The sequence below is a fragment of the Cyprinodon variegatus genome, unplaced genomic scaffold (assembly GCF_000732505.1).
Source record: "Cyprinodon variegatus isolate N-32 unplaced genomic scaffold, C_variegatus-1.0 Scaffold219, whole genome shotgun sequence".
Classification (NCBI taxonomy): domain Eukaryota; kingdom Metazoa; phylum Chordata; class Actinopteri; order Cyprinodontiformes; family Cyprinodontidae; genus Cyprinodon; species Cyprinodon variegatus.
The window spans coordinates 762,365-787,324 of NW_015150672.1; the positions used below are offsets into that span (position 1 = coordinate 762,365).

The 24,960-nt window shown below is 37.7% G+C and overlaps 1 protein-coding gene across 3 annotated transcripts; it reads left to right on the forward strand.

The window, feature by feature from the left end:
- The first annotated feature begins 621 nt into the window (after positions 1 to 621).
- On the forward strand, positions 622 to 24,960 carry LOC107088476 (zinc finger protein DPF3-like). Of its 3 annotated transcripts, none has more exons than XM_015380663.1 (12): positions 622 to 780; positions 9,916 to 10,076; positions 11,895 to 12,002; positions 15,798 to 15,931; positions 16,133 to 16,228; positions 17,650 to 17,722; positions 18,093 to 18,134; positions 19,812 to 19,949; positions 20,091 to 20,219; positions 21,866 to 21,978; positions 22,070 to 22,151; positions 22,520 to 24,960. In XM_015380663.1, the coding sequence occupies exons 1-12, from the start codon at positions 749 to 751 to the stop codon at positions 22,585 to 22,587; spliced, it is 1,176 nt and encodes a 391-aa protein (XP_015236149.1). In that variant the 5' UTR covers positions 622 to 748; the 3' UTR covers positions 22,588 to 24,960. The 3 variants fall into 3 exon arrangements, with proteins under 3 accessions (XP_015236149.1, XP_015236152.1, XP_015236150.1); XM_015380664.1 differs by lacking the exon at positions 622 to 780 and adding an exon at positions 868 to 1,053; XM_015380666.1 differs by lacking the exon at positions 18,093 to 18,134.

Sequence of the window (24,960 nt, forward strand, 5' to 3'; positions counted from 1 at the left end):
TCGACATTTTTTTTTTATCAAATACAAATAAGAAAAAAAAAAGGCGTATTTGGGAAATTCTATTTGAAACGATCAGAGAACCAAACTTGATTCAATGTCTCTGATTTTATTATTATTATTTGATCTGTTTTTTAGTCTAAGAAAACCTTCTAATGTGAAAAAGTCTGACCATTGATCATGCATTCTTAACCACACTTCCAAATCAGTTATATAGAAACCTCTTTAGGATGTTTTTGGAGCAAAACGAGTTTTTATAGTTTTTACTTTAAGGCCCATATGTTTGCATTGGGTTTTTAATCTTCACTGTTTAAATTCAGCTTATGTATTCCAAGGTAATTAATTGTATTTGTGTTATATTGTATTGAGAGTAATATCAAACATAGGCACTATCCCTAAATTATTGCTTTTTGCTCTGGCAGAACCACTGAATGCATTGGAATAAACAATGAAGTATAGCTCACAATGTTGATTTCTCTCTTTTATAAGATATTGTGTCCGCACAGATGGAGATAAATCAACTTTATTTAAAGGGATGAGTCCCGTGTGGGGTCTGTTGACATACTTCTGTGAAGCCACGCCCAATGTCTTCATGCTGGGGTTGCATTGGTGCACAGCACTGTCGACAGAACAGCATTGGCTGTTGTATTTCTCTCTCTCTTTTTTTTGTTTTTTTTGTTTTGTTTTTTCATAAGGGTCCCGAACTGCACATAGGTTTGGAATATTACATTTCAGTCTTGCAGGAGAGAAGATGGCGGCTGTCATTCATAATCCATTAAAATCGTAAGTAGGATTTATTTATGTATTTTTCAGAACATTAATATTGTAAGACTAATGATAGCGATGATTATATGTTGATCTCATATACAGATCAGGTTTCGCGCGCACTTGAATCGCTTCAGATTTCTCAGTCCCTTCCCATGGCTCTGCAGCCTTAGTAATGTAAAAGCATGTATATTATGCAAACACACGCACCTTCTCACTGCGATCACAATCGTGCATTTGGAAGGAAGTTGACCTCTTAATAAAGGAACAACTTTACATTGTGGAAACCATGTAAGTAAAATCTTTATCTTCATCCAATAAAGCAAAACTTGGAAGCTGCAAACTGACTTATCTTTTAACCGGTTAAAAGGGGTGGAACCTTCCCTCCCTTTGCTTAGTTTGACAAAAATAAAGTAAGGTGAACATTTTTTTATGTCAAACCTAGAGAAAAACAAAGTGCACAAAAATAAACACTCCAAATATGTGGAACATTTCATTGCTTGTCTTGTTCACTGCAATTACTTTAATCTTCCTCTGTTTAACTCATTCGTTGTTTTTATGTGGAGTTTTGCTTTAGGGATTGAAGCTTGAATTTTTATTTATTTATTTTTTCCAGCAGTGATAGGCATTAAGAACTGATCCTAACCATAAAGAAGGTTAAATCATTATGATTCCTCCACCACCATGCCTCATTGTTAGTTTGCTGTTTTTATTTTTGTTGATGTGCAGTATTTATATATTTATCTTTTATTTTGACTTACCATTTAAAATTATGGGCTATTTTATACACATTATACACATCTACACATTTTAAGAAACAGTTTTATTATCGATTTAGTTTATGGGGAATTGCTAATCCCCTTTAAACTGTCAGCCGCTTTGCAGCCTTGTCCTTTTATCCATTTTAGAGTGGTTTCCATGCTTTTGCACTTTGTTACTGTGTTTTATGGTACATCTATTACTTAGAAAATGCATCTTGATCTTTCATTGCTGATGCTTACATTTGCTGATTTTTGTCAGAATCTGATTTAGAATCAGAGGAGGAAGCTATAGGATTAGGTGGATGGCAAGAAAGTCTTCAAAATAAAATACTTGTTGCTAAAACTCAGTCATAAATTATATATATAAAAGAAGAGTTCGATTTATGTAATACTTAACTCCATTATTAGCTTATTGTCTTTGGAGAAATGTATGTATAATTTCTTATTAGAAGCAAAACTTTTGGTAGAGTAAGAAGTAATTTTATACTTAAATCCTTCTGGGGTATGAATAACTTCATATATAATAGGAGCAACAGAAAGAAAACCCTCCTTTTCCAGTTTCACACTCATTTTAGCACAGCAGCCCAGGTAGCTGTCCAGGAAATATTTTGAGTAATAGTTATGTTAGAACTTTGTCTGTAACAGTATTTTCTGTAATTTTCCAACATTGATGGATGTTGGATCATAACTGATGGACACAATAATGAATGGTCCAGCAGGGATAACTCTCTGCATAAACTCACTGCATCATGTAGTAAAAAGCTATAGTTAGGCAGTACAAATAAATAATTATTTTACATGCTAAGATAAAGTCACTTTCCAAATTCCATTCTATATTTTAATATAGACTTAGACTCATATTTATTCAACCCTTGGAATTACTCCTTCAGGGAAATTCTGTTTCTAGTAGCTTAAATAGAGTAAAAAGGGTTAAAGCAAGATGCCATTAAAGATAAAAAATACTACAGACAATATAAAAAGAGTGTATATAGTACAAAAAAGCATAAGAAAATAAAAAAATTGTAATGTCCTGGAATATGTTTCCCTTAGATATAAAAGTATCTGCACAGTAGAGAGCCAAGTGAAGACTACAAAGGAGTTGACTTGGGTTATTGCACTTGCGCTGCAGAGATGTACTGACCTTATAAATAAATAAAAAATGACACAGGCTACACAGTAATCGAATGATGAGGATTTGATAGCTTCACTTTCCATGATGCGTACATTTTAGCTTTACATTTTTTCACTAAAAAAATTCTCCAATCCTGCGATTGTCAAGGTTAAAAAACTGCTTTGAGCGGTTGTATTCCATCAAAACAGATTAAGACTTTGACAGTTTTAGGCTTTTGTGTATGTGGAGCAGCAGATTAGGGGCATCCCAGTATTTTTCCTGGGTCCATCTGTTAGGAGAAAGGTACATTGTAAGAAAAGGAGAGTGAATTGGGGGTGTGAGGGAGATCTGTCTGCCTGTCACAAGAACCAGACCCACTTATAATTCCTGTAAAACAGAGAAAACACCATGCATACATGTATGTCAACATATTACAAGCTGAGCATGGAATATTTCTGCTGAAATAAGGGGGATCTTCTCTACTTTGGTTCAAAACAGTCTATCATGGTGCTTGTCTGTCTGCAGGAGGCTTGACTAATCATAAACTACCCTCTTCTTCTCTGAGAAATGAATTTAAAGCGTCAGATCCTGGCAGTAAATACGTCTAGCCTTCACAGTCATGTTTAGCCATGCACGTTGCCTTGGGTAATAAAAAAAAAAAAAAATCAAGGATCTACAAAGACACCTTTGTGATGGAAACGTGGAGAGCCAGTGTGCGGATGGGGTTTTAATGAGCAGCCGATATGAAAAGTATTTAAATAAGTGCTGTGATTCATATGCAGAGGTGTAAATATTACATGACCCGCTGCCTTCCATGGTAAGGTCTGGATTTATAATGTAACAAAGAGCTCAGGTGGGAAAGAGATTTGTTGGTGTTTTCAACAGAATTGAAAAAATGTGGGCTTGGGGGGGTTAGAGCAGAGGGTTTATGTATTAAGGGTTGTATTTGTTGTGTACATGTGTTGCCCCTCCCCCTCCCGGTTTGTAGAAGGGGGAGTGAGTGATGGAGGTGGTGTGTGTGTGTGTGTGTGTGTGTGTGTGAGTGGCTACATTTAGGGTTTCTTGCATACATTTATGATGCACCCTGACTACAGGAGCAAATCCTGGCTTTTGTTTATCCAGACTATAAAAGAAGGGTTACTGGTGACCAGAAATAAAATTGCAAGAACAAATCTGTTTTTCTTATTCCGCACATAGAAACTCTACCTTTATTCATCACTCATGATTCTCTACAAGTTTAATATAGTCTGTAGAAACATTTTTTTACATATTAAACAAAATCATCTCAATCTAGGCCCCAACCCCCTCATCTGCAACAGCATTTTCTCTGCAGCTCCTCTACATATCTGCCTTTCTTCTTCCGTCTCCACTTTTCCTTTGCTCTCATTTCTAATCGCTCTGTGCATGTGTGTGTGTGTGCTATAAACAAACTGAGTGCAATTACGCATAGACATATATGTGCGTTTGAGGAGGAATGAGCGTGGCGTGGTTTGAAAGGGAACACGTGTGCCCCAGGTCATGCCAGACTCTGTCCACCCCCACCTTATCAGCTTGTCCTGCTCCTTCACTTTCTCACATCCCCCACTCTGCTTCACCCACTGTTCAGATTCTAAAAAAAACTGCCATATTTGCCCTCACACAAATATGAACTATATTCCATAGGGTTTTATATTATGTCTGCACACAATTTGTACCTTTAAGAGTTTGAAGATTCTTCTCGAAGAATATTTGTGAGGTCAGATGCTGAAAAACAATCTTGGCTCAAGTGTTCTTTTATATTCAAACGGTTTAGTTTTTGCGATCAGGAACCTGTGCAAACCAGTCAAGTTATTCTATTCAAACTCCCAAATCTATTGCCCCATTTGCACTACCCCTCTGAAACCAATCCGTGCTGAGTTTGGACGGAGCTTGGATCAGTTAACCATGCCGAGCTTGGTACTTTACGACTATTTAAAACATCAGGCTAGCACGGTTCCTCGCCTCCTAGTGACGATCTACGGTACTACTGCTCCCTTGGATTGAAGGAGGGAATCAAGCAAATCAAAGCAGCAGTGGCCGTAACATTCAGGAAGTTGTGTTTGGTTATAATTGTGATATTTTTTTGTTTGCGGACAGTCAGGCGAAGAAGGCAGCCTTTGGTCGCACCAAGCTCTTTGAAGCCATTTTTAAAAATGTAGTGCTGAGAAGATTTCAATTGTTGTTTACAGTTCTTCTTCTGTTTTGTGGCGCTTAGAGAGCAACTTACTGATGTGCATTACCACCAATAGATGACGTGGCCTGGTCATGCGCTCTTTGGTTATCAGAGAACCCGGCGACAAATGAACCGTGCCCTGAACTAGTACTAGATTTAGCGCTGTTCGGTTGTTTCTGGCACGGTCCGCTTCCATTAACACTCAACAGTTGTCATGTTACCATGCTCGGACCGCTCTCAGCACGGTTTCAAAAGGGTAGTGTATATGGGGCTTATGTCACTGTATGTGCGATGATGGAACAGGAGGGAACCACCACCTCACTGTTCCCATGACGATAAAAGGATTATTTTCTCCTAAATGTTTTGGTAGATTGAAACTTTAACAGTTCCTTTCATTGAAGGACTCAGGTAACCAGCAGTAGCAATATTGATATGTGCAGAACTGAGTCGAGTTCTACGTTATCAATCTGGGATTGCTGCCATTCAGTCTGTCCGTGAAAAGGAGAGACGTTTAGTACAATACTTCGAGCTGATTAGGTGACATGCCAGCGAGTACCTGCCTTCTATAACACGCTTTCAAATTCCAATTGTAGCAGCGAATCGTGACATTTCAGATGTGTGCAAGGAATAACAGGTGGGATGTGTTTTGTTTTTTTTCCAACGGCACTAGTAGCTCGTTTTTGCGACAGCAGACTGACAGGAAAGGGGGTATCAGAGAGGCGGGGGGCATGCGGCAAAGGACCACAGGCAAGATTCAAATCAGGGTCAGCAGCGTTGAGGACTAAGGCCTCCATCGGTTGTGCATGCTAACCACTGCGACACCTGCAATGTATACCATCGTTGGATGTTTACGGTGAAGTCATCATGTCATGGTGCAATGATTTTTGCACAATTTGGAAGACAAACCAGCACATAATCATTTTAAGCAACACAAGTTTTTTAGAATATCGTCAACCCTCTAATTAAAAAAGAAATGGGTGTGTCCTCCAGCATAGCCATGTTTTTAATGCCCCAGCAAGGCCCTTCTGACTGTCATCATTCCTGCATGTCCCTCCCCAAAAAACACTGCTGACGTGTCATTGGTCCGACTCGCTGGTTGTTACGAGATGGACGTATTAGCTGAAGTCTTTTAAGATGGATTTGTTGTAAGACTGAAAACTCAGATCTCGTGACAATCAAGCTCGCAGCACAAGGTTATGGCCTGAGGTAACCTACTGAAAAACATCTCCACACCATAATCTCTTTGGCCAAGTACTGGGAACTATCAAATCCATTTTTGCCCACTGGATTGTCCCATTTAACCAGTTTAGAGAAGATGCGTTCTATCTTCTAGAGTCAAGTGCTGGCAGGAAATTTGGGTAACAAGGTTCCACACCTTGATTCACTGGGAATGAATCATTTTTTCATGCTTGTGGAAGCACACAACCAAGGTGCTGTGTTGCATACACCTCTGGCCATGGAAAGGATGGCCAGAGTTTGAGCATGTGTCTCTGCAGGCTGTATCAGACAGCTACGTCTACATACAGTGTTGTAAGTGCTTGTGCAGTTTTAGCGCTCAGGCAGTCGTCTGAAGGCATTCTGTGGGGAAAGAAGGCAGCAACTGTTTGCTGCATGCTTGACTGACTGGTTAATGAATGGGAATGAATTAATAGATTTTTTGAGCCCTAACTGATCTGAAAAAAGGCAACAGATTTTTATCTGTTCCATGAATTTTGGTTTGTTTCAGAGTTTGTCGAAAGTGTACAAACCATTTTGACATTGATCTTTTTTTTTGATTGAAAATGAAACCGTGTGAACTGATTACAATACAGTTTTAACACATGACATGCAAATTAATATAAATATAAATCTGAAACCAAATCAGCAATTATGATAATTGATAATTGTTCAGAGCCTTAAAATGATACTGTATTAAACCTCCTCAAACTCAATATTCGGATTCAGACGTTCAAATTCAGACGTTTTGGGGTTGTGTCTGATCGGGTGTTTTTTTAGGATTGTTTAGTATTTGTGTAGCAAAGGGTGTTATTTATTACAGGTGATTTACAGCAGCGATGATAAGAGCTCATTTAGGAATAAATCATACGCTGCTTTTTTTTCTGGATGGAATTGTACTGTGCTAACACACCATCCAAATCCTACTGCCAGACCAGATTTACCTGTATATTCATGGAAAGGTTGTTTATAAAAGATTTAAAGCTTGAAATATTCAACTAGCTGGTTTGTGGAAATCTGGTTAGTTTAAAAAAAAGCAAGTGTGAACAGTTTTTCTCTCATATCCCTCTTAAATGTAAATTAACATTTTTTTTCCCCAACCAGTAGTTGTCAGATTTCCATTTATCTTCCTCTCTAAAAGATCGTACCTGGAACTTTTAAATGTAAAGTGAGCCAAAGTTGGTGAAAGGATGCTCAGTCCATCATAGGGACATTGTATGGTAATGGTAAGACACACAGATGACCCCTGTGTAAGTATGGAAGCATTCTTTCACGCACAAAAAAATGCACAACTGCAAATTCAATTAGTGTCCAGGAAGTTGTTGTCTAGGAGGAATGTTCCTTCTCTGACGTGACAAACTATGCTTACATAACGTCTAAAGCTTTAACCGGCCTTATGTTTAACAAATGGGCACAAAACAGAAGCATCAAGTCTTTAGATCTAGTTTTAAAGGGAAGTATCTGAACATACAGAACACATACAAATGTGTACAAATAGCCGGTGTTTATGGAAAGCTGTTTTGGTCATTAATCACATGCTTTCCAGAACCACCTGGGAGATAATTACCCTTAAAAGTTCGGAGTTTTTTTATTTTATTTTTTTATTGCTACTAAGTGATAAAAAAAACTGCAGCATGCATTTAAAAGATGGTTTTCATGAAGTGTTAAATTAAACCGCTCTTCTTGCTTGTTTTACAAGTGCAAAACCAATGCAAATAAGTAATGCATAGGTAACCCAGGGTCTTATAGGATTACTGAGCATATTAGCTTTCCATACACCCCCCAAAAGTATTGAAAACAACCAACACACTTACACAGCAGCTCAGTTATGTAAGAATTTATGGTGCTGCTCGGCCGAGATACATACAGCCAGCATGATGAAAAAGATGGAAACAAAAAATGAGGAGAAGAAACGCCGGCAAGTCCACACACACATTTCAGTTCAGGGAACAAATAGTGACAGCAGAGATAATGTTTTACCTCTGGGAATGTGAGTAATGTGACAGGAAGTCCCTTCTAAAGATGTGCATTGTGACTGCTGCTCTCATTCTGTATAAACAGTACGTATAAACAACACCCGTTGCATTCCTCCATTCTGTAGGTCTGTTTGACCCAAAACTTCTGTCAACAAGCTTCACATGAAGCTGAGCAACTAGCAGCTTTCTCCTTATAAAATCCATAAACTGGGAATATACACAAGAATGAAATCTCTCACAATTATAGTGATGCTGCTTCAAGAAGCAGCAATTCGACATCTTTAAAGGGATTTTGTCTAAATCTGGTGTGAATATTATCAACTTTTTCAACCTGTTAGCTTGTACGTAACAGAACACCAAATAGTTAAGTTAGTTATTGTAAGATGAAAACTAATGTTTAGACCATGCATGTTGTTTTCCATTAATATTGGTGAATTCCAGCTTGGTGGTGTAATAGAACTGAACCTTTGCAGTATGTCCAGTCATGACATTTGAACTCAACTAAATATTTCACTGCCCAATGTTTGTGGCATCACAACAATACAGTATCATTTGTGGCATCCAGTAAGTGGTATTCAACATAATCAACAGAGCAAGGTCACCAGATGAGTGTCGTGTGCAGAGCACACTGGGTTTCTCCAAACTTCATATAGCCTTTAGATTAGGTAAAGAGCAGTGCATAGAAAGTGTGCTGGAAATAGTTTCCATTGCCAATGCACTACATTCAATTCTTTTATCATCACAGAGTGTAATGCAAAGTTTTTAATGTAGTGTAAAATATAGCAGTGGTGGTATGAGTGAGATGCATTATAATTCTCTAGCCAGAAATCCAATCAATAAACTTTACCCCTTCCTTCCTTCCTTCCTTCCTTCCTTATTTATGTAATGTTATTAGTCAATGATTAATCGACACAAAAAAGTTTAGGTGTATGAATTTAAGTCAAACACTCCTACTTATTGTATATTCACAGCATGAGACATTCTAGTGAAACTACAGAAACCAGTCTTTACAGATGCTAATTACTTAAAATACAACTTTAATAAAGGATATTCCCTATACAGTCCCATGTCAAAGCCTGTAACACTTTGCATTTGCCTTATTTTAGACTTGAATTCCTTTCATTCAGATTTTTCTGTGATAAAACAAGGGATACAATGTAGAGCATACAAAAAAGTATTTTTCTGGATTTTTTGAGAAAAGGAGATAATTGCTCTGTCAAAGATGTATCCATGTTCCTTAGGAAGCTAAGTCCAAGACCATGTTAAACTGTCAATATAATGCACCTTTTTTCTGAAATGAAGTGCCACTTTAACACCAGATGAGGACAGCTTTCAAAAGAATCCACTTCGATCTTGTAAACCCACTGAATATTTTAGCTAAAGGATTGGGATGAAGATTTTTTTTTTTTGCCATTTGAGAAAAAGCTTTTTTTCAATGTTTTTTCACGTTGTTGCTGGATACCGTTAATCCTGGCTTCTTTGATTCAGTCCCTAGAGAAACATTTAGAAATACACTGTTTTTGTAAATATTTTCAGTTAGAGTTGATGATATGTGATAGGTGATATGAAATCATCAGCCTTGCAGAATTGCATGTAATTGTTCTAACAATACATTGGAAGAGCAACAAAACATTATCACAAAGGAAAAGCTGTAATCAAGCAAACATGCTTCATATTGCTGTGATTGATAGCATAAATAAGACTATAAAACTGTGGGTAGGTCCTTTTCCACAAATAAATGTCTTCTTGATGTGTTACAGATGTTGAATAAACGAAGCAGTCGCTGTTGAGCGAAATTAAATTTAGCCTGATGCATATTGCCGTTTTCTTGGCCATCTCTGGAGCTGTTTACAACCAAAGCTATCTGTGTTCTTGTTTTTTATGATTTGCTGGATTCAGGCTTGGTGACCAGTTTTATAAAGAGGCCATTGAACACTGTCGCAGCTACAATGCCCGCCTCTGTGCTGAGCGCAGCGTGCGGATGCCCTTCTTGGACTCTCAAACTGGTGTGGCTCAGAACAACTGCTACATCTGGATGGAAAAGCATCACCGCCGACCAGGTAACAACATCTTAAGGGCTAAAAAATCTGCCAAGTCCTGAAAAATAAAAAAATAAAAAATCTGTTCTTCTTAGAGATCTGTGACTGGTTATATTTTGCAACCCATCTAAAAAAAAAAAAATGCATACTCTAATGTGTATCTGATTTGACTTAAAATGTGTTACTACAGAGTCTTTGCACAGAAAAAGGGAGCCGTCTGCTGAGCCAATAGTGCAGCAGATATTAGCCAACCTTAAAAGGAACTGTGCAAATGTCAGCAAAGAGTGTTTCATTTTGCTTTCCTCAGCAGAGATGGTTACAAATAAGTTACTAGCTGCAGTATTATTATTTAGCAGGTGCTGAAATAATCAGAACAGTCTGGCACCAATAACCATGCTAGGAAGGAATATTTAATATCCTCTTTTATTTTATATTTTATCCAATAAAATGGCTAATCAAAGTAAAGGTTTTCCTTCTATTCATTCAAACAGCTAAGAAACGTGGTCAGAAATAGAGAATGGTTGCTCCCATTAATGTGATATCAAACGTCGGAAGGTATAAATGAACAGTTGATTCCATTCACATTGACAAAAGTTCTTATTTGAAGCCGCCTTTTTGAATTTTGAACTAAAGCTGATTCTGGGACCTCCAACTTTTAATGCCACAATTTGAACTTAAGTTGATCTTAAATTTAATATAGGGCTGAAACAATCAGATTTATCAGAATTAATTAATTATTGAAATGTTCATCAACTAATTTAGTAATTGATTAATCATTAACTTGAGTATAGAGACTGTAAAACATGCATTTAGCTGATAGAGCGACCCACTAAGTGCAGTAAGATTGTAAAAAATTCTGAAAACAATTTGCATTCAAGAATAAAAAAATGTTTCCATCTGCCAATATGCTCTATCCAGAACTTCACAGGTGGATTAATCAATTTGCAAAATAATCTGTAGTTGCAGCCCTAATTTAATATTTGCTTTAAGATTATTTTTCTATTTCCATTTCTTCAATCTGTCAAAACGACAGTAAATATTCCCATGTTCCTCTAATTGATTTATATTACTTGAAAAACAGTTCTATGCAGATTTTCTTTGCATCAGCTTGCCAAATAAATGAACGTTAACTCAAGAAAGACTACCATAAAGATAGAAATATCAAACTATTTTGTAGATTCATGCCAGTTCTTTTATTCTGCATCTAATCTTAGAATAATCCATGGAGACATATCAGCTCAATGCCTGAGTTGTTTAATTTATACATACGTAAGACAAACTTAACATTAAGTATGTGCATCTCATGAATGTCTGTCACTGATTAATCCTGCACCAGGCATTCAGAATTCACCATGAACGCGCGGTTTCTCTGCAAAAGCGAAGAGAACAATCTGCTTCTTACTGAGATCTGGACATAAATAGCCCACTCTCCATCTTGTATGCAAAGCCCTTGAGGCCACACCCTATACTTTGTGGCAGACCTAACTCGCATTATATGAATTTATTCTAGGTTGATGCCTCCCCTCCTTCTCTTGACTTTTTTTCTGTCTGTGCTCATGTGGATATAATTAAACCAATAGGAAATGAGGATTATATGCATACAAGGAATAAAATTCATTAAAGCTAAATATGTTTTCTATGACATCCTACAATCTAAACATTAAGATTCTCAATCTCAAAAAACATTGTTTCTGATATCTATCTGATTTGTATCTATCTATCTTAAATCACAAATTACTAAGACGTTATTATTGATTGTGAAAATTATTATACCCTTTAAGGTTGCCATCACTAACATGTAAATGATCGTTAATATCATTTGTGTGCGTGTCGGTCCAGGCCAAGCGGCGGGGCAGATGTATACATACCCTGCTCGGTGCTGGAGGAAAAAGAGGCAACTCCACCCCCCCCTGGATCCCCAGCTTCGCCTGTGTGAGCTTCGGTTAGGTAAAGCAAACAACACAGCCATGCAGAATTAGACACAAAATGAAAAACCCTGAAAGCTGCAAAGGATGGTTACACCAGATATTTTATTTGTGTATCTCTAATTTTTGCTTGCAACCTTCTCTTAAGGCTTGTGTGTATACATACTCTGCTTGTTTTATTAATTCTTGCTATCAGGCCATCTGGCTTTGGTTAGCCTCTCTCTCACCAGGTCTTCAGGTTCATTCACTCCTTCGAATCAATGCCCCCTCTCACTGTTCTGTGGATGTTCTCACACGCACGCCCCGACACACGGACACACACACACACACACACACATATATATATATATATATATATATATATATGTACATATGACTTCTGCTCCCCCACTGCAGCTCAGGAGCACCCTAACTGGGCCTCTATAATCATTTGTCCATGAGGCATTAAAATACAGCTTAGCCTTTTGAGAAGGCAGTATGTGTTTCATTTTGTTAGCTCTCATCCCTGCCTGCACCATGCATTTTGTCTTATGGGGGATTTGAAAGTGGAATACCAAGGAACCCGATAAGAGGAGGAATAGAGGGGATTCTTTGTTTCTTCTCTCTACCACTATTGTTCCCCCTTCTGTGTCTTCCAGATGCAATGTAATACTCCAAAGCGTTCTGCAAAGAATGAGTTTTCTTTATGCAGAGGAAATTGAGTCCTTCTTTGTGTAAAAACATGGTAAAAAAAAAAAACTCCCCAGAGCTGCAACTGAGCGACCAACCCATCTGTAATACCAAAAAGGTGAAGGGATTGTTTAGACTATATATGATAAGACAGCAGAAGAATTTGAATTCTTTCCTGCAGGGCTTTCTCAAATGCTTTTTTTTTAATGTCTCCTGAACAAAGGCTTGTGTGTTCGAATAGGTACACAGAGGATCAGCTTTGAAATAATATCAGTTTCCATTCTTGTACCTCATTTGCTTTGTGTTTTGGACACCAGAGCAGAACTTTTGTGAAGAAGTCTGGAACCAATTTTCTTTCTGAAGCATACGACTAAAGAAAATGAGCTAGACTGCATTTTGTTGTAATACTGCATCCCAAAATGCTGTGACATACGATGCAGATCAAAACATTTACTTTAAAATGACAGATGAAATCAGCTCCTGTTCATGAAGTGAACAGTAATCCTACTATCCTGGGTAGGATGGGACTCCTGTGCTGATTCCGGACAGCCTTTAGCCCTCCGGGCGTCATTTATAAAGACTACAGCCTTCCTTATACCAAAACATTTGCATCTGCCGCACATAGGAAGCATGCGACATTCATAACTGACCTTAGAGCAAATGCAACTTTAAATACAGTTTGGAAGGAGACCTAAATGGAAGAAAGGCTCTGATGTAGGCTACACACCCATGCAAAGCATTTCATTCAGGACACTAAAAGGTTGCCGACTGCTCAGTTAGTTTAAGATCCCCCCACTGATAGCAGCAACAGATTCCAGAAAAGTTGAATCATTTGATTTGATAATAATGGAAAAAATTGCCCTAAACAACATTTTACAAATGGTTGACAGCAAACTAACAAAATAAATATGAAGTGTTTTTTGTTTGTTTGTAAGATCACCATCTCTTTATGAAAAGAGATTTCAGATAAAACGGATACAGACTCAGAATCCCCTCTGAGGCAGAGCGAGATTAAGAAAGAAAACATACATTTGTGCTAAAGTTTAATGAATCAAACATAAGGAAAGTAAGTTTAAAATAAAATCAAACACACAACATCCTGTGCAAATAAGAAAAAGAATGACACATAGCTCATGGTTTGTGGGTAACTCCTTCAATGTTGAATTGAAACAGTGTGAGGAGATATATATTTTCTATTTAATGCCAACAGTCAAGAGGAAACAAAGGACTGTCCAACATTTTATATAGTTTAGAACTATTTTTAGCAGCAGTAGCTTGAAGTAGTTATTTTCTCCCTCGGATAATTGAGGAGGAATTTAAGGTTTCCAGACATTTGTTTCCGCACATTTCTTAAGGTCCTAGATATTTCTGTCAGTTTAGGTATTGACTGCTCTTTTTTTACACTATTGTGTTTCTAGTTTTCCTTTTGTGTTAAGGATCAATTTCTTGTTGAAGACCAAATATCAGGGTTTGGCTGATAGACAGGTATTAGGCAGGCAGTTCTATATTTAGAGGAATGAATGAGATCCTGATCTGCAAAAACAGATCATCCTGACCTGAAAGATGGTAAAAAGTTAATAGGTTAGTGTTTTTTTTTTTTTTTTTTGGATAAATATTGCTTCATTAATCTGAGCCTATGACCAACTTCACTAATCTTTCAAAAAAAATATCTCCAAAATATTTAGTTAATTAGAAAAAGCTTAGCAAACATTAATTACACCTTTATTAACATAACTAACAGCCCAAACTGGCTGTTAAGTCTGTATAATGATGGAAACCTTGGTTGGAAACAAAATTAGATTTTTTAATGTCACTGCTTTTATTATAGTTTTCATATTTACCTGTTTGCTGTAGACTAGAGCAGCTCCCTGATGCCCTGCAGCATGTTTTAGCCCATACCTGCGCTGGGCAGATTCAGCTGATGTATATATAGAGTGACGTGACAGCCGGGGCTGCAGGAGGGAGTTAAAAATCCTGTCCTTCCCACAGAAATTTAAAATAGGCTTTATACAATAAGAAAAGCAATAGAGGAGAGGGTGAAAAAAAAGGAAGAGTAAACATCTGCTTGCTCACTTTAAGTAAAACACACATTTGAATGGAATATTAGCAGCAACAGCTGTCTCAGTGTGAAGACAGCACATCAGGATATATTTACGAACAATGGATTCCTTGTAAAGTTGGAACTGTGAAGATATCTTTATTTACCGGTATACTGGAAAACAATGTCTTACTCAATGATTTACCATCATATTACTTAAAACGTGTCAAATAAAACAGATGAAGTGAGTAATTTAAATGAAAGGTCTTGATTGAATTATTAATCAGAGTTTAAGTATTAAACAATTTAGTTAGGGTTACATTGAATGATTTGTGGAAAAAGGAAAACATATGGTCATCACTTCATTTCTAATTCCATGCATTTGGGAAAAACCAAAACACAAGGTATAGACAGATATGTCACTCTTTGTGATCCTTCCAGTTCCAGTGGCATAAACACAACAATGATATGATGAGCAATATTAGAAAAGATACCCATACGTTGATGCATTCTGCCTTAAAATGCTTTTTGCATGACTTTCCCTGCTGACACTATAACCAAAAGGTTAATACAAAGGTTAATACAAAAAACACAGCTGTGAACTGGAGGTATTTGATGTAATTTCCCACAGGGAAAAAGAAAATAAAAGTGTGATATGTTTGTTCCGAGGAGGGAGTGAGGCAGCGCTTACAAGACGAAGAAAATGTCTTTAAAGTAATGTCATCTGATACAAAAAGACTAAAGCTTTGGGGGGTTGGGGGATGTTTAGTTCTGAACACAAGGGCTGACTTTGAAACTTTAAACATACATCCCTGCTTTCATCATAGTTTCGCTCTGCTTCCAAATTTTTAAAAAGAAGTAAGGTGAGTCGTTCAAAGATTTACTTCCAATGAAAACGATAAAGGCAATGAATAAGGTGGGATAAAACTTATGATGGCTGTTGTTTTAAAGTGCAACAAGAAGGGACAATATTTTTCAAGATTGCGATGGCATTCAGGGGTTTAACGATCATGAAAAACAAACTGCTACAAAACATGGTTTTGTTACACGTTACATATTTACATTCGGAAACTTCATACTGAAGCCAGATTTTTTCATGTTCCTCTACAGAAGCAGATCTTGCCCCCAAACGTGAGGGGCCGCCGGGGGAGGCCACCGCCTTGGAGGCCCTCCTGAGGGGGGACAACCTTTTGGAGAAAAAAAACAGCCTCAGTAAAGATGAAGAGACGCTGCTGGAAATACAGGTATGTTTTGGTAAAACCTAGCATTCCAAAGTAGCTGGATGGATTTCATTCTAACCTTTGTTGTTCTTGCAGTTAATAGATGCTTATTGGATAGTAGTTTACTAAGCAGTTTGAATTGTCTTACTACTGAAATGTGCTACATATAAAAAAAAAAAAAAGACCTTGCCTCAGACCCTATCCATGTGTGTTTTCTTTATCTAGAGAGTCCTGGAGGCAGAGGAAAATGGAGATAGCTTGCATGAAGATGAGGAGCTGGAAGTTGATGCGCCGAAGAAAAAGAACAGGAATAGAGGCAAAGTGGGTGACAGGAAAAAAAATGACTTAATAGTTGGTTAAATATCCATTAGTTCAGAGAAAAGAAACCACAAGCTTTTATAAAATCACAAATGAGGTACTTGACTTTTTTTGGGCTGGACATCTGAACACTCAGATTACTAGAGTTGGTGGAGTTGATTTAAACTGGCTGGTTTTCTCTGCAGAAAACTAATCTAGTAACTAGTGTTGCACCGATACCGATGCCAGTATCGGGCTGGGCCACGATACCAGATACCCAATAATGCACTAAAATGGTGATATCAGTGAGTACCAACAAATAGAGCACCAATACCATTTTGAGAGCCAAAAGTTTATTCAACTATTGTCACGCATTCCAGGTAGGCAATAACAAGTTCTACTGGATTCACTTTGTATTAGTCTTTATCCTGCTTCACAAAGGTAGGCAGCAGCTTGACAAAGCCTTGATGGCGATTAATTTACGTCCAAGTAGTATGCAGTTCTTCATATATAAACACACACACTCAAACAGATGGTATTGGCCAATACTGCACAGCAACGTATTGGGTATCGGTATAGGGCCAAAAAAGGGCATCGGCACAAAACTGCTAGTAGCCAGAGTCCATGTATTTTCTAATGGGGGTAGGTCAGACTTGTTTTAGTACCACAACCATGTCTGCTTTACCCATCCCAAAACCAGTTATACATTTTACAGTCATTACTCTTTTGAAAAATCCAACTGTCTTCAGTTATTAAGATGATTAGATGCAGAATTTCCCCAGCACCACTGAAAACTACAAATACCCTCACCATGTTGCTGCCACCGCCATGCTTGACAGTCACTATGTTGTTTTTTTTAAAGCTTTGACTCGTGATGTTCACATATCCCTACATTTTATTCTGCTTCTGTTGTAGTCTGCACCTTCTCAATACATGTTTTTAATTTTGTGCCACTATCTACTGAGAAACCGGTGCTTCAGCTTCTTCTAGTTTGTAATATACTTAAATTCTTCATGGTTCACAGGTTGTTCTTAAGAGATTTAAGCAGTTTTATTTTCCAAGACACATAAAGGCTGATTTTGGACTACATAAAGGGAGCTAACATTAAGTTTTTGGAATTGGCTGATCTCAGAAGCCACACTTATGTCAGGAAATCAACCGATATGAATGAATTTTGGCATTTCTAAAAAAGAGAGAGGTTGAATATCCTGCCACAAATATGTGTGGTTAAGATGCAAAACATTATGTATATGTACTGCCAATTTCATTTTCTTCTTTTTAAATAAATGCTTAGAAAAACTTTTTGTAAATTGATTCACTCAAGGGAACCTAATACTTAGTTATAGAAATTTAAGTAATAGCATGAACTATACTGATTTAATTTATAATTAAAGCAGTAATCCTCATAGTGTCACGTGTGATCAGTGTTTGGTGTTTTACTGCAGAGCCGAGGATCAACACGCAGAAGGACGGAATCTGCCAATGCTGAAGACCAGGACAAGCCTTACATCTGTGACAGTAAGGAGACACAAAGCATGTCTACTGATTTATCATTTACCCCATCCTCCTGCTGTTATTACTCTGCTTATTCCATTGCAGTGAACTAAAATGTTCAGTTAGTTAGGTAAAAAAAATCATGTTGATGAAAAACAGATGTAGCTTTCTCAATTCTCTTAATTGTATCCCTCTGTCTGTTCCTAAAAGAAGCATGTAAAGGGACCCTGATGTTTATGCAGAATTGACCAGCATGCCACTTTTGTACCTGGAAGAAATGTCTCCAGAGTTGGGTTGTTTGCAGACTGAACCTCATGCAAATCGGTCTCATTTCCATTTTATGTCTCATTCTGTCTTTCCATCATGGTTTGCTTCTGTGTCTTCTCTGTTCCAGATAGGTACAAACAAAAGCATAACTCAAAAAAGACTGAAGAAGGTATCTGAATTTGAACTTTTCTTACTCACAGCTCAATGAGCTAATTCATTGGTCAGCTCTTTTGCTAACTGAGCAAGAACGACTGAGAGGAAGCTTTTGAGGCTGTATGCTTGGGCTTTCCCTGGTGGATTCAGTGCCAACGCTGCATGAAACTAACTCTTTGCCAGTGTTGCAATCGAGACCACACCAACCGACACCAACGAATACTAAAACAAGTCCAAGACCTTTATAGGCCTTATATGGTCTTGGTACTCCTTGGTCTTTGTTGGTGTGGCACTGACTACAACACTATGCTTTGCTATGAGCTTCTGTTTCTGTTGCAAGTTCTGGTATGAGTTCACTGACAGATGCATGCTTTGGGGGATTCTGGGAAGCAGCTGATATCTGTTGAGGAACTGTTACCACCTGATGCAGTTATTCACTGCTGTATGGATGTAATGAAAGGTAATCTGTGGTTTAACACCAATATTTATTTATTTTTTCGGCCAAACTAATGTTTAAACAGAACTGGCTGCAACACAATTGCCAGATTGCGTCTGTGAAGCAGGATGTTGTAGCTCTGATGGTTCATGGTTTGTCAGAGCTACAGGATCTGCCTGGCTTCTTATCACTGAGTTGACCATAAACTCCACACCAAAGAGCTGCATGAATTATCTTCAGGATCATTGTACTAATTTAGGACTTTAAGAGAGCGAGATTTCATATTTTTTGTTATGAAAATGCTTCATACTACTATCTTAAACATTTGCTAGAGTTCACCACATCTAGTTCACCACATCTATCTATGTAGATAGATGTATTATGATACGCAACTTTCAACAGGTCAAAAGTAAGCACAAAAAGCTCATTCAAAGTAGAAATTTCAAATTTATCACATTAGTTTTATTTGAACAAGGAAACCAATATACAAACAGGAATAAAACGAAATGTAACAAAGACTGAGCAGGACCTCTACCACCTGACTTTGCCTACTGGCAAAGAAAGACTTAGGCCATAATTCGAGCTGTTTTATGGGAGAGCTAAGGTCCAAATAAAGCAGTAAAGTAAATTAATCCTTCTTTAAAAAAAAAAAAAAGAATCAGTAACAGTCATGGAGATATATGTCTGGGAAGATAAGAGGTTCATTTTAATCCATGACAAAACAAGGTACTTTGCAACCCTATCTCTGAAATACATGCATAAGTGTAAGGATGCCTTTAAAAAGTGATGGCATTATTTTTTTTAATCGAAAAGCCAAAGAATTGACATATTTATATATTTTGAATACGTCATTTATGAATTCCATGTTTTTTAAGTCTAAGATAGCATTAAAGGCTGCATTTAAGCTATCATCTTCAATGTCAGCATGAATGTTAAAATCCCTGACTATGATGACCTTATCAGTATTTAACACTAAAACTCTCTGAAAACTCATCTAAAGGACCTGATGGATGATAAAGTAAAAAAAAATAATAAGTATGTGGTGACAAAACATTATCTAAATTATTTTCAGCTAAAAAAAAACTCCTAATTCATTAGGATAAATCTACCTCAATGTCTAAAGATAACTTTTAATGATAAAGTTTCACGTTTACTGTTTTGTGCTGCAATGTTATTTTTTACATTAATTCAGCTGAGAAAGGCTTGCCCAGCTTCTGATGGGAAATTGCTAATGGAGATTTCATGTTTCATTTCCAGTCTGTGGGAAGCGCTACAAGAACCGGCCGGGTCTGAGCTACCACTACACCCACACTCACCTGGCCGATGAGGAAGGCGAAGAAGAGAAGGATGCAGAGATGGCCCCGCCTTCCCCTCGCAACCCAGATAATCACAAACGTAAGTTGCATACTACGGAGGTCATTCCAAGGCTTCTACATTCTCCAGAAGCTTAAATTAGACATGCGTTTTATGGAAGCAAGGATGGAGCATCTTTATCAATATATTGCTCTTCTGATGTTTTCCTGTTCCTACCGACAGCTCAAAAGGGCTCTGATGGCACCATCATTCCCAACGACTACTGTGACTTTTGCTTGGGAGACCAGGACGCTAACAGGAAGACAGGTCAGGCAGAGGAGTTGGTGTCCTGCTCCGACTGTGGGCGTTCTGGTGAGTCTGCAGCTACGATTATTTTGCTCCAGGGAACAACGCAACAGATTTATCTTTTTTTTTTTTTAAAAAGCAAGCCCCCAACTGGGAGAACAATTAAAAAAACTATAAAGTAGTGTTTTCCTAATTCAGTTTCCTCCTCAGAAATTTATTTAGTTTTTTCTTTTTTGTCTCCAAAAAATGTTGCTGTTTGTCATAGAAAGTGTAGTATCAGAGAAAGATAACCAAAGAAAATACAAAATGGTGTTTTCCAATTATTCTTTTTATTAAGGCGGAGGTACACAGGGATTTACATTGATGTAGATTCATTTCGGCTCACTTGTCTTGTTTAAAGTTTGCTGTATTTTTGTAAATACAGCCTGATGATGGTCAACGCACAGCATCTCACTCACATTTAAGTCATAACTTTGATTAGGCTGCTCTAAACCTCTCACTTACTTATGTTAAGTTATTTAGACATGAACGCTGATGGTAGGGTATATTTCTTAAGGAATTTTCTGCTAGATGCCATAATTTAGATTTCCAGTTATTGTTATTTTCACAATGCTGCCTCTAACATGTTTTACAGTAGGGCTTATTTTCCTGGGTTATCTGTAGTGTAAGTATTCAACCTTTTTTTGGTCTGTCACATATCTCAATTAACAGAAACAGAAGTACTTTTATTTCATACCTTTTTAAGGCACTGTATTCTGTGATGTATTGGATCTTGATAAATGGGTACAGATGATGGTTTTAAGGATTTATTCTTTGTATTAAATAAGATATTCTATAAATTAATTTGATAAGTGCAATAGCATGTTTACACAGGTCAAAAGAGATCAATTGTAAATCAATCAATAAACTAGAGTATTTGTGTTACTTAAAGGTATAGTGGAGGATTTTCGTGAATTTTTGAAAAGACCCGCCCCCTCCACTTTAAAAAAAAGGCAGACGGACAAACCAGTACCCGCTCCCGAGACAAAAGGCGTGTAAAGAGTGTGCGAGAGCATGCACGTACCCATTGCCTCGTGCACGCTCTGTTACTGTGCCCGAACCGCTGCTCTAACCCCTCAATCACTATATTGAGCAGGGTCTATATAGTGGACTTTATATTGAACTATTTATAGTGGAGAGATGGTCACTCCTTTTTGCTCCCCGTTGGTCACATAACTCCTCCTCATCCGTCCCTTGCCATCTTTGTTATTAGTCAATATTGTCGGGTAGCGACAGCCTATGGCAAAATTGGCTGTGACAGCAAATAACATAATGCTTTGCGTGGGGAGCTCTCCGCGCAAAGCATTATGGGATATATATCTGCCTCTTCTGAGGCCTTTCTTTTCTTCTCATACACTTCGTACACACTTTTTCTGTTGCGACCCTCGGCCCTTGTCAAAGCACTGCGGTGAGTAAGTAAAGCTTTAATGACTGTCTGAAACCGTATCTCACCACAGATATTCAGCTGAAAGTGTAGATGAGCAGAAAAAGATAGCTAACTGGGAACATATCACCAGAATGATTGACAATTAGGAGGACCACTTATTTAGATGATCCACCCAGAAAAACAACATCCTCCACTATACATTTCAGAAAGAAACTTCTTATTAAAAAATGTCAATCCAAGCTTCTTTGTGTTTGTTCCTTCTTCTTACCATGCTGCCCCTTCGAAGGCCACCCCACATGTTTGCAGTTCACAGAAAACATGATGCAGGCGGTGAGGACGTATCAGTGGCAGTGCATCGAGTGCAAGTCCTGCAGCCTGTGTGGTACCTCTGAGAATGACGTGCGTATCATCAAGCAAAAGCTTTTGCTGTCGAACCTCTGACCAAAAACGCCTTTCCTTTAATGATATTGAGTGTGTGTGTTTCATATAGGACCAGTTGCTGTTCTGTGATGACTGTGATCGAGGATATCACATGTACTGCTTGAAACCTCCCATGACTCAGCCTCCTGAAGGTGAGAGCTGCTTTTTAAGGTTTTTAACTGAAGACATTAGAGGACTCAAACTATATACAGCTGTGCTTAAATGTTTAAATGGCAGTTAACAGGTTACTTGGTTCACTGTTCACAGTTTTTTTTTTTGTATCTTTCTTAAAATAAAAATTCTAAATAGATGTATTTTATTTTACTAAATTATAATTTAGTAATTTTTTATAGATTTTTTTCTTGTTTTTTGTTTTCCGTTATTGGAATTACTAACGTGCATTTTTAATTTTCTTTAACGGGAGGATGTACAAACTGTAAGTCATGCTTTATGCATGAGAGACGCTTCAGGCTTTACATGGAAAGGAGAAAAGGAAATGATTTGTTATTGTGTCTTACAGGGAGCTGGAGCTGTCACCTGTGTCTGGACCTGTTAAAAGACAAGGCCTCAGCCCACATAGAAGCATAATTGGAACCAGCGACTTATTCTTACAATACACAGTGTCATGGAAAAGATGGCTGATCCCCCTTAAACCTTTATGCTCATTTTAAAATTACAGACAAATAATATTTTTTATAGATTAAATGTCACTTCAAGCTTTTTTTTTTTAGCAGAAATCGTTGCAAAACCCTCAAAAGGTGTGCAGTGCATATGTATTCAATGCCCATACTCAAAAGTTTGGGTAAATACTTTTTACTTTTTGGTTAGTCTTATGCAGCCTCTAGCTGGTTTTTATTCAGTTGTTTATTTTGTGCTGTCCATCTTCCAATTAACTCTCAGCTTCCCTGGCCATGCTGAAGAAAAGCATTGTTCCACCCCACCTCGTTTCATCATGGTGATGGTGTTTATGGGGCGATGCGCACTGTCAGTATTTTGACACATGTAATGTATATATGTTCCAGAAGCTTTTGTTTTGGTTTCCCTCTGACTTAGAGCTCGTTGTTTGACATGTTTTCAGCGTCAGCTTCATGGCTTTTGTCAAAATTAAGCAGCTTTTTTTGTTGCTTTCTATCTACAGTGTCATTATACCTGCCTTTCGTCTTTAAGGGCAGATTTCTTGATGGATACCAATAGGTGTTGTTTTAATACAGTAGATTGTCCTTCCTGATCCCTGAAGCTCCTCCAGAGTCACCGCCTTCTTCACTGCTTCTTAGGTTAATGCTCTCTGTTTAGTAGGATGGCCCTCGCAAAATATATGTCCCATCTTAAAGGTATAAAGGAAGATTTTTGCAAACTTTTGAAAGGACCCCCCCTCTCCAATTTTTAAACAATTGCACATGTACAGTACAACCCTGTACCTGCTCAGGAGAGGGAACGTCTATTATATGCATGCGAGAGCTTGCACAAGCCCATTTCTCCTCGTGAATGCTCTGTTTAAAAGTTGCTGTTTGCATCGCTCATACAAGCTTACTTTCCAAAAGAAGATTTGCAAATTTTCTGCTATGTTAGACTCACCACCGGTGAGTGAAAATGGGGATGAGCAGTTAGGACGGCCTTATGTAAACGTATCACCAGAGTCATTGACAATTAGGAGGACCACTTATTTTGATTATCCACCCAGAAAAAGAACTTCCTCCTCTATACCTTTAAGATGATGGACTGAACAGTGCTCAATGAGATGTTTGAATAACTTTTTTCAGCTTTAATCTTCTCAACAATTGTTGTATTTCTTGTATCCTTTCTCTTTTATCAGGATTTAAAGAGTAGAAAACCGCTCTTCTCCTAACTTATAAAGTTTTCCCAACTGTATTAATACTCACCTTTAGCTGCACAGGATTTTATGTAAAGATATGAATGAAAACTCATATAATCCTAATACAAAAAATTGGGGGAGTTAAAGGCTGAATATTTTTTGCAAGGCCCTGTACACAAAAAGTGTTTGTTATTACATATTAGCAGTTCAATGTACCGTATGCACATGAGTGGAGAAACCCTTTCTAAACAGGCTTTAAAAATGCAGGGACTTCAGACAGCTCATGAAACAACCCCACATGCACACATTCCAGCACATTAGCAGGCACAGGGCAGCTTCCTGTTTAAGGAGACGAAACCTTTTTCCTCCCATTTAGCAAAGCAATACTCCACAGATGCATATGTCATCAGAGTGCAACCTCAACCACAGGTCAACGAAAAGCAAGTCTGCCGTTTAAATACATCTCTACCTCACCAAGTGGAAGTCAAGGAGCCAATGCAGGATTGTTAACCCATTTTAGTACCTGTCTGTTGAATTTAGATGCTAATTTGAAAACAAACCTATTTAGGATGTTTAGAAGGTGTTTGCTAAAGCCCTACCACCTTCTTTTCTTTCTGCTCTGAGGTTTCCAGCTGAGAAAAACCCGGATCACTTTGACTGATGTTTGTTTAAAGTGTCCCTCCAGCTCGCCAGCTCCACTGCTGTGTTTAGACTCTGCAGTGACATTTCTGTTTTATATCTGGAAAGATTCTGCACCAGTTTCCCCCATGTTTCACAAGGGTTTTGTCAAGCCATGAATTTACATCAAAAGCCAGAGGAAAGAAGGGATTAAAAAAACCCTCATCTGTAGTTCATTTTTTAAATCCATGCCTGTTTTCTGTACAAGTAGAGTTAGTGGTGTTTGTGGTGCTCACTGGTGACTTCAAACAGATGAATTTACCTTTACTTGTAATTATGAATCTGTCGTTGATAATAGGTCAGTCTTGCTGTCAGTGACTTCATTCAGTATAAATCATAGTTCTCCAAACTGTTATTGTTCCTATCTTAACAAAACACTATTTACACTATAGCTGTGTCATCTTGTTAAAAAAAGCACGGCTTAGATCTTGTCTAAACTCTAAAGGAATGCAAACAAAACTGCCAAAAAA

Excerpts from the sequence above, each read along its gene's own strand:
- LOC107088476 (XM_015380663.1), top strand. The coding sequence starts at position 749 with ATGGCGGCTGTCATTCATAATCCATTAAAATC. Across the intron at positions 19,950-20,090 it reads CAACCCAGATAATCACAAAC|CTCAAAAGGGCTCTGATGGC; the intron begins GTAAGTTGCATA and ends TCCTACCGACAG. Across the intron at positions 20,220-21,865 it reads CTCCGACTGTGGGCGTTCTG|GCCACCCCACATGTTTGCAG; the intron begins GTGAGTCTGCAG and ends GCCCCTTCGAAG.